Source organism: Zonotrichia leucophrys, chromosome 1A (genome assembly GCF_028769735.1).
Source record: "Zonotrichia leucophrys gambelii isolate GWCS_2022_RI chromosome 1A, RI_Zleu_2.0, whole genome shotgun sequence".
Taxonomy (NCBI): domain Eukaryota; kingdom Metazoa; phylum Chordata; class Aves; order Passeriformes; family Passerellidae; genus Zonotrichia; species Zonotrichia leucophrys.
In genome coordinates this window covers 41,609,187-41,623,722 of record NC_088170.1, presented here as the reverse complement: position 1 = coordinate 41,623,722, position 14,536 = coordinate 41,609,187, and the positions used below count along the sequence as shown (strand labels likewise).

The window sequence follows — 14,536 nt, the reverse complement described above, 5'->3', positions numbered from 1 at the left end:
CAGGCCCAGGAGTTGGACTCAGTGATCCTTGTGGGTCCCTCCCAACTCAGCATATCCTGTGATTCTGTAATGTGAATTTGGTCATCTTTACAAATAAATGCTGGCTGAAGAGTACTGATACCATTAATATTCCTATGGGCATTCCATTTTTAAAATTGCTATCATAGAATTGTGGAATACCAGCTTGAAGGTACTTCAAGGATCATCTGGTCCAACTTTTCTTTGCAAAAATACAGTCTATTCAAGATGGCCCTGCACCCTGCCCAGCTGAATCTTAAAGTGTCCAATGCTGGGAAGTCCACCTCTGCCCTGGGGAGATTTTTTTCAATGGCTGATTATTTCCATTTCTTCTCAAAGCATGAAATTTTGCACGACAGCTTTCTGCAGTCATATGTCCCATCCTTGCTAAGGACACCATTCTTGAAACGTGGTCTGTAATGTTTGCCCAAACCTGTAGTTTTAGGCTGTAACTTCTAGCATGAAATCATGGGTCTGGTAAACTCTGTGGTAAAACTTCCATCAGTTTCCAAGGGAGCAAAGCTTTAGCCTGTGGAATTTTGTTTCCCCAATAGCCAGGGTCTTTTAACATGGAATTATTATGAGAATCATCAGCATAAAACACTGTTTTATTAACTCCTTCCTCTCCATGCATTTATATCTGTAAGTAAGCACATTTTAGACTGTGCCTGTCTGAAAGGCTTAGCTTGAGTATTTGTTTGTGTGCAGCTCTTATGCACTGTATTTGCTGCCTGGGTTTTTTCAGAACAGTTATCTTTCTCTAATTTCACTTCTTGTAGTTCCTCGGCGTCACAGAACTATCTGCCTATTGTGAAGGCTACTTTCTAAAGAACATGATGGTCCTCATTGAAAACGAAGCTTTCAAACAGTTGCTGTATGACAAGAATGGAGAAACATCTGGTCAGAATGTACTAGAGGACTTACAGAGGACGTTGGCCACAAGGATTCAGTCAATTCATTTGTCTTCTTCAAAGGGCTCCGTTGTGTAAAGCTGAGGAAGATGATAACCCTCTAATTAAAGACCCTGCAAGCTAAGTCTTCTGTTGCAGTTGCTCAAACCTGTTGCAGTTGCTTAAATGACTACAAAAAAAGAAAATGTAAAAAATTCAACGTCGCATCCCAACAGTTCTGTTTCAGCCAAAGGTGCTGCGCTGGGGCTGTGTCCCCACCTGGATGAGAGAATACAGAAAACAAAGTTCCTCCCTGGTTTTGAGCAAGCTGGGTACCAGAGTATCCAGTGAATTGCCCTTGTACTCACATTCTGAACACAAGCCTGTTCATGGAGCTTGATGCCAACAAAAGCCAGAACTCACATCAGTGAGCAGCAGTAGTCCCTGCCTGAAGGGTAGTGCTGGGGAACACCTGAATTGACCAATTAATCATTTAAGTCAGATTTGTTCCAGTGTTATACAGTTAAGAACTATATCTATCCCAGAGTCCATTATCTTGTGCATTTAAGAAATGTAAGAGCTGTTATTGCTGTCCAGCAAAGATCAGCTGTATTAGAGAGTGGGTAAGACTGTTATAGTTGAGGAAATATACTGGAAGATTTTTAGGGGTGGGAACTTTTTAAACTGTTCATAAAAAATAATGGGGTGGCCTTGTAGTTTAAAACCTATTTCTTAAGCTTAAAATTTCATTTTCATCAGAGCTGTGTTTGAGAATCTATGTAACATGTTTTGGTTTTTTTAAATGGTAAAATGTACATTGTGTAAACACACATATGATCAAGTTTTGCTTGTGTTCTTTCCTAGGGTGGTATAATCTTGCCTAAGAGGCTATGGTTACACCAAAGAGGCACATTACCCAGACTGTCTCTAATACAGTAGTTGGTGGGGGCAGGAGAACTGCATGCTACTTGTGATTTGGGGTTGAAATCAATTACAAACTCAGCAAACATGCCTTTGCATGGTAACTGTACCTGTGAAATGTTCTGTTTGTGCTTCGTTTTGCCAAGACAAATGCAATGTTACTTCTTGTCAAACTTCATTTGTGAAATTAGCTTATTTTTTTATCTGGTGTGATTGGCTGCAATATGATACCCCTGGAGCTCCTTCTCGAGATGCTGATTTCTGTTTGTTGCAGTGAAGAGATAACAACAGATCTTTAATTTAGTGATGTGTGGATATTTTCCTACTGGCCAGAGATTGTGTCTGAGTTAGACTTTTTAAAATTATAATTAAATATGTACTGTAGAATGATTTCTCACTGTATCCTGAGAATGTATAGGTAATCTACAATGCAGGGCTTGGGTAGGGTGGGGGGGGGGGTGTGGTTTAAATGTCAGATGTCAGCTTTGTTTATTTTGCAGCATATTGTTAGCAAGACAAATCTGCTATGTGCCACAGCATTCTGGATGCCCTCTCTGAAAACCACAGTAAGAAGCAGGCAAAGATGTTGCCTTCTCCATGGCAAAATGACATTAATATATTTATTTTTAGCGTGCCATTCTAAGAAGTTCAGAAGTTTGCATGTTAACCTCTTTTTCTTTTGTTGAAGCATCTACATCAGGTGCCCTTCCATGTTCCAGCTTTTGATGTGCTCAGAGAACACAGTTTTTAGCTATCAACACAGTAAGAAGCTGTTTTATGACTCTGAGGTATAAATCATCCCTTGTGCTTGGTCTTCTAAAGCCTCTACAGTTTCTGCAACAAATGACAAAATGTCTAAACTGCCACTAATGTTGCAGAGATACTGCATGTCAGTCAGTTAGATCTTGTTTTCTGCATAGTAGATGTTCAAACAAGATGTTGTCTGGAACTTGAAAGTAGTGGCTACTTCTGAGTAAATGTTGTGATCCTAGAGAAGCAAGACCATAGTTAATACAACAGCAACACACAGAGGCACTTGTTGTTGCTTGGTGTGTCTTCTCATCCATGGAAACCCATCCTTGTACGATAAAAACAACTGGCTAAGAGCAGGCCTCACCCTGCGGCCTCATGGTTTAACACAGCACAGTTTTTAAAAAAATAATAATTGTATTAAATGGGAGGGAAACACTGGTAACTCCATGCTAGCCCTTCTTCTGAGTTGAGGGTGTCTGTGGTAAAGTTCACTAGATTTCTTTCCGCAATAAAAGGGTTAACAGGGCCTTTGGTGGCTGCACATGGGGTGCTCACCTGTTTGGGCACCCTGAGCTGATTAAGGAAGGCACTGCAGCTAAGGATTTATACAAGAATAACTTTTGCTCCTGAAAATGCTGGTAATCCAAACATCACAGATGTATAGTTGAAGGAAACCTTAAGAAAAAAGAGTCATAACTTTCAATTATTTTTTGCCCAGTGGTCCCCAGGACTTTTGCCAGCAGAAAAGCCAGCCTGTGTAAACCTAGCATTCATTTCTCCTGGAAGCAGCCAGCAAACCTTTGTGGATCCACAAACCAGAGTTTGGAGATGGTGATTTTAGTCTGCCTCTCCTGATGTGAGGCTGGGTGAAGTCCAGCTGAGCCATGCCAGACAATGTGCAGTTTGCAGGCTCTTCAAAAATCCAGTCACAGAGATCCATGATCTTCACCACTCTCATAATCAGAAGGTTTTCCTTAGAGACTTCAGAATTTCTTCATTGCAAATCAAGCCACTTTTCCTTCAAGCCCTGATTGACAGGAAAAACAGATGATCTTACAAGATCTTTTTACAAAGTTATTCTGTGTATGAAAGGAATTATCCTCCTTGCATCACTAGTATAGTCTTTCCTAGTTCCTTTGTTCGTGTTTTCTGATTTTGCTGTCATTTCCCTCATGGCTTCCCATTTTCCCCAAATTTCCGTACTCCAGCAGGAGTTTTATACATTAGCAAGCAAAGCAGAGAAACTGTTGCGGTGGTTTATGTAAAGCATGTCAGAAAATATATCCCCAGATATTTTCTGCAAGAACATCCCATGGCTGACTTTGATCTAGTCTGTTTTATAATTCCTGAGGGATTCACTGCTGCCTTCCCAGGAATTCCATCTTTATTTATGCATTTGTTTACTACACCTTTCAAAGTATAACACTTTCAATTTCTCCTTATTAAATTTGTTCTGCTCTAATCAGGGCAATTTCCCCACTTCATCAAGATCAATTGCAATTCTGATCGTGTCTTCTAGCCTGTTTCATAATCTCCAACCTTTATTATATGTGGCTTCATGCATGGATTCTTCATTCCATTAATCTGGGGCTGGGGGGAAGGGCTCTTGTCAATTTAATCTAAAAAGCAGTGTGAGTTTCAGTGGGTACCCATGAATACCATCCCTATCAGATAAGGCTCTTTCCAACAGAGCATTTTATTAGCATTTTTTTCAGACATGGTGTTATCATCTTAGAAAATAAAAAGCTTTCTCTTCTTTTCGTCTTTGTATGAGTCACAATAATTTACAAGTTTTGAGGCCAAATATTGCTTCCACTTTTGGTAAAATGGAAAGACATACAACATCCTTAGAAAAACTTAAGATTTTCTCTTTTAATCATAATTTTCCAGCCTCTAATGAGTGAAGTTGCCTTTCCATATGTCATTTTTATGCTAAACCACTGCTGTAATATTTGAGGATTTACATGCATCCTGTCCTTGTCTCCTGGCAGACCTTTCCTTATATCCCTTCATGGTTGTCCCTTCGTTTCCAGAATTTCCTCACATTCCCACTTTGCTTCACGTGCTGCCAGTTCCCACACTTCCCAGTTTTTTTACTCTAGAGCCCTGCTGGATTCCTTCCCAAGCTCAGAAGTGGTATCTGTGTTGTCCTGAATAGTTGATTTTCCAATAATTGGCTCAAGAGCTAGGAAGACAAAAGGATGGGGAATGTAGGAGGGCAAAGGTTTTGGACATCACAGGGGAAGGCTGGCATTCCTTTCATTACACATTTCAGCACTGTCTACTTGTTTCTCTGATTTTCTCCTGATCTATTCCTTAGGCCTGCTGTCATCTAAACACAGCTGGCGGCCAGATGCTCTCTGTTCTGGAACAGGGCCAGCTTTCTAATGGCTAAGACTGCTTTTTCCCCAGCTAAAACTTCTGCCTGCTTGGTTCCAGCTCTGGAGTGGATTCATAAAAAAGACAGAGGAAACATCTCTGAAAAGGTGTGAAGGTTTAGTAGCCAGGCTCCTATTGGCACTAATGAGAGCTGCTTGCTGAATCCTCCACACGCTGCTGTGGACACTGAGCCTTTTTCCGCTGAATATCCACTGGCTTCGTACCAAACACTGCACAAGTCCTGGATGGGCTGTACTGTGTCATGTGCTGGGGGCTTTCTGAAATTCTAGATTTGTTTCAAGGCATAGCAACATGTACTGCTCTTTGAAGGTTAAAAATAAAAAGGGAAGTGGTCTGTTTGCACTGAAATAAACTGCTCTGAGGTGCTGCAGTGATGAAAAAGAAGGACATCTCTTCTTCCCAGCTGTACATGCCTAAAATCGGAGGAGGCTTCAGTTCTGGCATGGAATGCTGCCAGGTCTGTGGGGATTCAGGCATGCAGGATCCTGTTTAAGTGGGGTTTTTTAATGTTAACACATTCACATACTAAAGATGAGGATTAGGCCATCCTAGAAAAAACAACCATTCCTAGTGCTTCTATCTATGGATTAAATCCTGGGAGAAGTTGGAATCCTGCAGAACTAATTGAAGTCAGTTGCACATATTTGGGGTCCCTCAGGAGCTGGCTCTGTCTTAAAAATACAGCTGAAAGATGACAACCTGAAACTTGCATTCACTAAAGCTGCCTCTGAAGCCACTAGCTTGGGTTTGGGGTTGTTTGGTTGGTTGGTTGGTTTTGGTTGTGGTTTTGGTGTTTTGTTTTGGTTTTGTTTGTTTGGGTTTTTTTGCTGAATGAGAGTTACCTAAAGCCAAAGACTTTAAGTTAGTTGGTTTGACAAAGTGTCTTTCATGTGAGGCTCTGCAAGTGCTTTACAGAAATGAAGGGCCTGATGTTGCTTTATATCTGGCACAGAGGTGTTGAGATTTATAAGAATTAAAAGAACTGCCTAGGATTTAGCCTAAAATTTAATAAACTTGTTTGTAGGATGTTAGCCTTGAAATAGCCCTCAGATAATATGTGAAACCCCATAGATGAGAACATTACTATAACATTACTATGTCAGCCTATAAGCAAACCAACCTGCAGCACTTCCATGTGTTTGTAGCAAAATTATTATGCTATTTTTTAACTTGTTATTTATTTTGAGGTAAGGCCTGTTATCTTCAGTGGGTGAAAACAGAGGCTGGCCACTCTGACCATGTTATCATTTCAGTACAATTGCACCTGATCTGCTATTTGTAACTGGCCTTCAAGTGCAAAAAACAGCAAAGCTAAGTCTTCAGCTGTGGCTCAATGCCCCATGACTTCAGTGAGAGCACTGCTGAGAATATTATTCATGTGTTGCCCAAAGCAGAAGGAAAATCTGGAAACCTGCAGAAAGACTAATGGGAATTTGTCAGCTGCCTTCAGTGAGCCTTTGAGCTGGGGAAGCAACCTCAGTGTGGGTAGGAGGAGGGCATTCCATTTATTTTTGTTGCCATTAAGCTGTCATTCCTTCAGCTTTGTTCAAGGCTTCTTGCATGGAACAGCCATGAATGGCCTAGAGTGTGTTTGTCTTGGATGACTGCACGGGACTTAAAATGTGGTATCTCACCACTTCAAAGTCAAGGGTCTCATTAGATGATGGGTTTTGTGCTTTGCTTGGACTGCTTGTCACTAAAACACCCAGGAGACATGGCAGCAAGTTACAAGAGAGGTTGTGTTGGCTGGATAGGTTAAATTCTACAAACACCTTGTGCTTTGCATGTTTAGTTGACTAAATCTGTCCTCTTGATTGTACCAGAACAGCAACTTTGTAGTTTCCTTTTCCTTTGGAGAGGCATTTTTCACCTTTCTTTGGGCTGACAGTTTTGTTCTTTCATCCTGTAGAGGCAGTGATGATGTGTGAGCGGGAATGCTTAACTTAGGTACAGGTTTCTGTCCATGCTGGATGGCACAGTGATGAAGAGGTCTTGGTAAGGGAAGAGGATTAGGTAAAAGAATTTGAATGTATAACCTTAGATCTTTGCCTCTGATTCCAGAGGTATAGTGTCCACTGCTGGCTAATTCATTTGTTCCCCAACTCAGAGTTTCCAGGAAATCAAAGGGAAGAGGAGAGCAGGAAGAGGAGAAACAGCCCCCTCTCCCACCACTTGCTTGGCATTCCCAACCAGCCCAGCTGGCTCCCGTCTCTTCAGTGCTCACACAGAGGGTTTGCTCGGTCCCATGCTCAGATATGGCCATGGAGTTCAGCAATCGATGGCACTTACTTGTCCTTACCAATATCTTCACTGCTGCTGCTGGTTAACTTTGGTCTTTCCACTCCCCCTCATCTCTGCTGCTGTGTTATCATTAAAACTTCCATTATTCGGCTTTGCCTGGCACAGTGAGAGGTAATCTTCTTTCTTACTGCCTTTCTAAAGCAAACAAAGACAAGGAAAAAGCCTCACTGAAATACCCAATAGAAAATCATTTATGGTTTACAATAAGTCACAAAAGAAAAGGGAGATGCTCAGAAACAAAAAAAGAGACTTCCACTTTAGGAAAATCCAGTGTGTTAGGAGGTCATTTTAATTAATTAAGGCCAAAACCTTATTCTGGCAGGGACAGATTAACATGTTTCAAAACATCTGGACTTGTTAAAGCTGCAGGTTCAAGAGAGTCCAGCCTTACCCTTTCCCCTTTCCAGCAGTGGATAAATTGAATATCCTGTAGCTTACTGCGTGAGAGGCTTTCAGATGAGCCTTTCCAAAGTCAGGTTCTCTCTGTTCTGCATAGCTTTTGAAGAGCTCACAGCACATCTGCAGGCTGGGATTTGCCCCTCAGCACAGTCAAAAGCCTCCTATGCCCCAGTGCTGGTTGTGGGGCAGAAAGTAGGAAGGGGCACAGAAAGCCCCTGGAGCCTCATCAGAGTGAAAGCTGCTTCCCCAGCATCCAAGCAGTCTCTTGGTCAAATACCCTGCTTAACCCAGTCAGCTCAATACCTTGGGAACTGATTTTTGCCATGCAGTTATTAAGCAAATGACTAATTGTGCCATTTGGGGTTGCAGTAAAATGTGCAGTCTTATTTCAGTTATGAGTTATGTTTTTCCATTGAAGAATACATGGACTATAGGAATGTATCTCAGAGCTTTTTGACTTCATGTTCCTGGCAAAGTTCCAGTTAGTACTAGAAAAGCCTTGCAGCTGTTGTGCAGCCATAGGTGCTGTGCCAGTGGGAAGCAGAGGTGCTGAGCATTATGCAGACACCAAATAAGTAAATCCCACTCTCTGCAATGCAGGACATTCCTCCTACCGATCTCTTTGGTGTTGTGGGTGAGGCTGAATAATGGATCTCTGCTGTTTACAGCCCCAAGTTAGGATCAGTGCTCTTCTTCCCCACTCTCTCTTGGCTCTGCCATCTACCACAGAGAGGAAGGAAAAGAAAAGCCCACAGGAAATACCACATTCTCTCAACCTGCCCTCCCCAGTAACAGGTGGGCTGCTAGAGTGTCTTTCAGTCCCACTCCTCTGAAAGCTTCTTGTAATGCTATTTGTACATGAGTTATCCTTAGAGCATTTTTTGCATTAGGTCAAAGTCTGGAAAGTGTCTTAAGTCATTCATGGCAGAAGTGAGATTGTAAAACATTCAATTCCAATCATCCATGCTGAGAATTTTGTTTCTCTGTTGTTTTTGGTGTTGAGTTGGTTGGCTGGTTTTGGGAGAGATTTGGGGTTTTGGAGTTTCTTTGTTTGTTTTGTTTTTTTGGTTGGTTTGGTTATTTTTTCATTGGGAAGATGAAGCATGTGCAATGCTTTGGATTTTGTGTCTGTAGTTATCATTGTGTGTATGTTCAGGAAAGAGAGATGGACAGTAAATAGATCTACGGACTATGTTATGAGGCGTGAAATCATGTTTGTAATGAGATTTCTTGTTAATGGCAGTCAGCCTTCCTTGACGCTAAGCATTAATGCAATATCCATTAGTGCAGCTAAACCTCCCTCTGCTCCATTTTCCCAAATGGGTTTCACTTTGTACCTAGTTTAGCATTTACAAATATTTGATACAGGGTTCAAGGAGTAATTTACATGTTAAAAACGTAACATGTTTGTAAATGAATGTTCTATGAAAAAATACAGGTTACGTTTCTGCTATAACGTCATTCACAAACCAAAACATGAAAGCATGATGAAATTTGCTCCACTAAAATGGCTGGAAGCCTTTTCATTGATTTCTCTAGTTTGTGTATTAGGTCTGTTTTCCATCTCTCCTTCATACTGTGTCACCTTTGAAGTCTTTGCAGGCCAAATGCATATCTGTAATTAGAAAGCACAGTCTTGATCTTTAAATGGAGAATGATCCACTTCTGAAAGCAACACCTAAATTAGGAAATCCTGGTGTGAGCATTCTGTATATAGATATAAATATATATATAAATAGAGAATAACATTGTCTGTGGGAGAGCTCTTTGCTTCCTTTCTGCCTCTTCGCATCCACTTCCACCTGTCCCTGAGATCTCTTGGAACTGGAAGCTAGGAAAGAAAAGTGAAAACAAGAGGAAAGGATGTGCCAGAAATAAGATGTGCAGAACCATTGTGCTGATCTTGGTTTTTTGCTGGTTTTAGGCAGACTCCTAATTTGTGTAATGCAAACCCAGGAATGGTTATCATTGTTTTGCATTTGTTATGGTTGTTACGAATTTGGGTTTGGCTTTTTTTTCTAGCAAAGTGGTTTTGTTTGCTGTCATCTTTTGTTGGGGTTTTATGTGGAGGTTTCATTTCACTTTTTATTGAGAAGGAAATGAAAGATCATATAACCCAACAGCCATCATCAACAAACACAGAGATCCTGTCCTCCATCCCACAGATGTGGCTTAAATACTGGTTTGTGGTTTCACATGCATGTTTGAGGTCATCTGTAATTACCAACACAGGTGAAACTTTCTTCCCCTTTGCTTACCCATTTACGGTGGATAAAAACAAAATAACAGAGTCAGAGTGTGGACAATAGGATGGCAGATGTTTTTCAATTGAGAAAGATTATAGCTAAGAAATACAAATGTTTCTGGAACCAAATATTTTTTCTCAAAAGGACAGAGAGACATCTGTAGCTTATTCAAAGATGTCATTCTCTTGAGTGTGTTAGATGCTTTTGAAAATTGCCTGGTTTGTGCTGTTAATGATCCAGCACAAGCCCCTCCACTGGAGAGACTAACTGAGGGTGCTCAGAACCAAGGCAGAAGGGAATGTATGAAAAATAGGGAAGCTCAGCCATAATTTGAGGTGGCAGCTTTGTTTGCCTTTGTCCACTGTGTCCACAGCTTGAACATTATTTTAAAGGGCATGTTTGTATTTAATTTCTTTTGAATCCTTTTTTTAATTGCTGAAGTACTCTCACAGCATCTTCTCCAAGTGCACCTTAGGTCATCTTAAACACCATTTAATGTCTGTCTGATGCTGATCCTTTTATAATCTCCAATGAGATTACAATTCATTTGTCATTGCTAGATGACAAATGCATTGTAACAGCCTTAACAAAAATCTTATTTTGTTAAGGCTGTATAAAGGCACTGCAGCATGTGAAACCAGCAAGTTGATTTTTATTATTGCATTACTCTGAAAAAGAAAAAAGACTAATGAGATCTTTGTTTCTAGTGTGAAAGGCTCCCCTTAGCTTGAGAGGACACGTGCAAAGCCTCTGCTGTGAATGCCTTGATATAATCAGCTTACAAAATGGAGGAAAATGGTATTACAGAAAGGTTTTTGAGGAACATAACTCCAGAGGAGCAGAGCATGCACTTGCTAAAGACTGCTCTCTTGCTCTGTCTCTCTCCTGAAGTCAGTGGGGATTTTTAATGGGAGTTACTGCAAGGCTGTATGGTTTTTTAATGCACTAGCAGATGTAATTTCCCATGCAGTCATCTGCACAGCTGTGGTTGGTACACCATAAAGGCTGAAGGCCAAATCCTGCTGTCATTGCACACAGCCCCTCTTCTTCATCAGGGATCATAAACGTGTACTTATGTTACTTGAGGTTTTTGCTGAAGAGAAATGGGAGAGGGCAGGTCTTCCTTCTGCTCCGTGATCACAGGCTTTGCATTCCCAATGACTTTTATTAGAAGTATCATATATTTACATGCTGCAGAATGAGGCCTGTGTGGGATGGGAAAGATTTTTATGAATTTAGACCTGCCTAAGAAAACAACCATTCTAATTTTAGACAAGTTGCATTCCATATCCATCTGTTTAGTGCATCAGGCTGATGTTTACTGTTTAGTAAATTGCATTTGGTTTTTTTTTTTTTTATTTTTATTTTTTTGAGGGCATCGCCTGTCATTAGCCAGTGTAAAATAGCACCAAGGACTCAGCCAGTGTAAAATAGCACCAAGGACTTCCAGACATACACATAGGGCCAAACTGTGCCAGCTTCACACACCACAGTCCCATGAAAAGCAAGGGAAGCTGGACTGGGCACACTAAATACAATCCCTCTGACATCTAATTACATGTCCTGCCTCATTTCATAGAGATGGATGACATCCTGGGGAAAAAAAAAAAAAAAAACACATGCTGCCACTTCATCTGAGTTTAAAATGTATTAAAATCAAGGAAATTATATTAGACATGGCTGTAGTCTATCAAATCCAGCCCTGTGCATAGTCAGAACTCCAAGGGAAAGTAACAGGAGTTTCCTTAAGGAGTTTGTAGAAGGAAGCCTACATAATGAATTTGACAAAATTTCAACTTTGTGTAAACTGTCCTGGTGGGTCTGTATGAAGAGTTTTTTAAGAAATCTTCATTGGAACACACCAGAGAATAATAAACTTGCACCTTGATAGAATAGCTTTATTTGTATATACTCTATGTAAATTTTAAAGCAGAGGATACGTGTCATTCCTTGTACATATCTGACTAGAATGGTGGCAGTGCTGTGCACTGCTGTTTAGGGGATCCGGCTTCTCAGTCCTGGATTTCCAGTTGTAAAGGTTGCAGGAGACTGCTTGGGACCAGCTAAAACATTGGATGGATAGATGCTCACCACTCGCTGCTTAGAAATGCAGGAGCAGGATCTGGAACAGATGTTGGCTATGGAGAAGATTGCTTGCCTCTACTCCTGGCTAAGGGACAAGTGCCTCCTTTGCTGTCATCTCCAACAGAAGTGATTTATTGTCAGAGTGTGAGCACCTCCAGAGCCCTGTTTGGTCTTTCAAAGGGGTCTGAGATTCAGGTGTCACATGGGAAGGTCCCTGAAGAAGCAGGGTGTACCTACATCTACCTACTTGTCTGTGTGTTATCTAATATCCCACTGTTTCTGTATGGAATGGTCTCAGTAATCTGTAAACAAGTGATCCCTCCTGTCGTGCTACTGCTTTGAAATTCTTTGCATGCACTCTAGCATACAATTCTTTAAGAAAAGAAATTATACATATTATATATACATATATATATATATAGTAGCTTGCAAAATATTCATGTTGAAGAGCCATGTTTTGTGCAAATTGTACATTCATGTTGTGAGCAATATGGCAATACAAACTTTTATTAGTTGTCGATAGTAGATTCATCACATTATTTTTGAGCGTATGTACGTACCCCAAGCTTTCAACCTCAGGCATTAGATCAGCTACTGAAGGAGACTTTTTCTGTGCAGTAGAAATAGCACAGGCTTTCAGTAAATAGGCAGGTGTGCAAGTCCCGTTGTGTTTAATGCAAGTTGCGAGGCTGATTCTTCATGCAGGTTGTCAGACAAATACTCTCTTATCAGTGCTGGAATTTGTGTTTGGTATGAGGACCCTCTTGTGCTCATCTAGAACAGAACTCAAACCTCAGCGTTGCAAAACAAAATGCTTGACTCCTACTGCCCTCTGTCTCCACAGGTGCTCCAATATAAACACAAGGAGGACTTAAGGAACTCCCAGTTGCCTGCTGGATAGCCGATGTTATATTTTCAAATGTTCATGCTACATAGTTTTCAATGTAGGGGCTAGATAAAAGTGTAATACCAGTACGGCTTTAGAAAAGCTACAGTGTTTGGAGCTTGACCGTGAAACTTTTACCTGATTCCTGAACATCTTCAGTGGCTTTGTTTGCTCAATGTTTACCTCTGAGAAATGTATGCTATTGATTTAAATGTTTAATATATTGACTGCCTTTTTTTGTATATTTGTTATCATAAATATATGATTGGTTTGGTTTAAATGCTAACAATTGTGGTCTATTTTCAGACTTGAAATACTTACGGTTCTGTATTGGGAAGGCAAAGTTATTAATAAATATAGCAATTTGGTATTTTATTCCTGTTTTATACAGCTGCTCCCATAGGTTATTATCAGATAGCAATGAATATTGCTGAACAGCAGGTGGAACTCCTTTGAGTGTGTTTATGAGCCATCTCTGTTCAATAAAAATTCCATTGTTTTCTAGCCTAGGAAATGGCTGCTGTGAGTGTTTTTGTTTCTTCTCCCCTTAAGGTGTTTCTTGATGTATTTCAGACAGCAGCAGGACTGGGCTTCTCCCAAGGACCATCTCCCAGAAAGCACATGTGTTCAGGGTTTTACACCTGGAAGTCCTGGTGCTGTTTTCCCACATACACTGCTATCAGCTTGCTGTGCACGTAAAGAAGTGATATGGAGTTGGTTCCCAAAAACCTTTCTCCGAGTGCTGGTCTGCCACAAAATGGGCACATCAGACCTGGGAATGGAGCTCCATGATGCTTAAAATTAAGCGTCTGCAAGTGCATTATAGCCAGAGCTTGGATGCAGGAAGATCTGAAATGCTTGTTTGGAAGCTTGCTCCATTATACAGCATTATACTGCATACAAATAAGTTGGAAATGGGTATCTCAAAGGGAAGTCAGGTATAAACAGCGGGACTTGATTAACCTTGGCGTGAGTGTGAAAATCAGGTTTTAAAAATATTTTTGGTTTTACGTTTTTACTCCTTAAATTAATTTCCAGTGTATTCTGTCTTGTATGTTTTAGTGGATTTGAAATCAAGTTCTTTCTTTGTATTTAGAATCTTTCTCCAGATTATTAAGGAAGAGGTCAGTTCAGGAGACAAAAGAGGGTGACAACCTTTCATGTCTTTTACATAAGTTGTGGGAGTCAGACACCACTCCCACCACGCTGGGTGACTGCCCAGACCAGTGGTGGCTCTCTCAGGTGCCTTTAGGTTTTGTAAACTCGGCTGTCCAGCAGCGCACTTTGAAAAGCAGCTCATAGGGAACCTTGCAGTTACCCAAATTCTACAGGAGATGTAGGCCTGCCTTGCCTGCCTCCCCAGTGTCTGGAAGAAAACAAAGCATGCCTTCACTTGTAGCAAACTGGAATGATTTGTCTCCCTTTCCCAACTGTGGGTACTGAAACAATATAAAACCCTTTTTCATGGGCATTTGAGTTAATGCTTCACTGAGAAAAATAAGGAAGTTCGGCCAGAAATGTTCACACCATTCTTCTGGGTTCTTTGTAAACTTACCCATGTTTTTTCTACATTCCATTCCCAGTTGTGTTCTTGAGTCTTCTGTAGAGACTGAAGGCTGTGGCACACGTTCACTGGG

General features: G+C 40.8%; 1 protein-coding gene across 6 annotated transcripts in view; it reads left to right on the top strand.

Moving 5' to 3' along the window:
* Nucleotides 1-2,231, top strand: part of ABTB3 (ankyrin repeat and BTB domain containing 3) — a 162,746-nt gene extending 160,515 nt beyond the window's left edge. For all 6 annotated transcript variants that reach the window (XM_064702514.1, XM_064702512.1, XM_064702515.1 and 3 more), the window contains one exon: nucleotides 798-2,231. In XM_064702514.1, the coding sequence (XP_064558584.1) occupies nucleotides 798-1,007 (210 nt within the window). In that variant the 3' untranslated portion in view covers nucleotides 1,008-2,231. The remainder of the gene's footprint in view (nucleotides 1-797) is intronic.
* The last annotated feature ends 12,305 nt before the right edge of the window (nucleotides 2,232-14,536 follow it).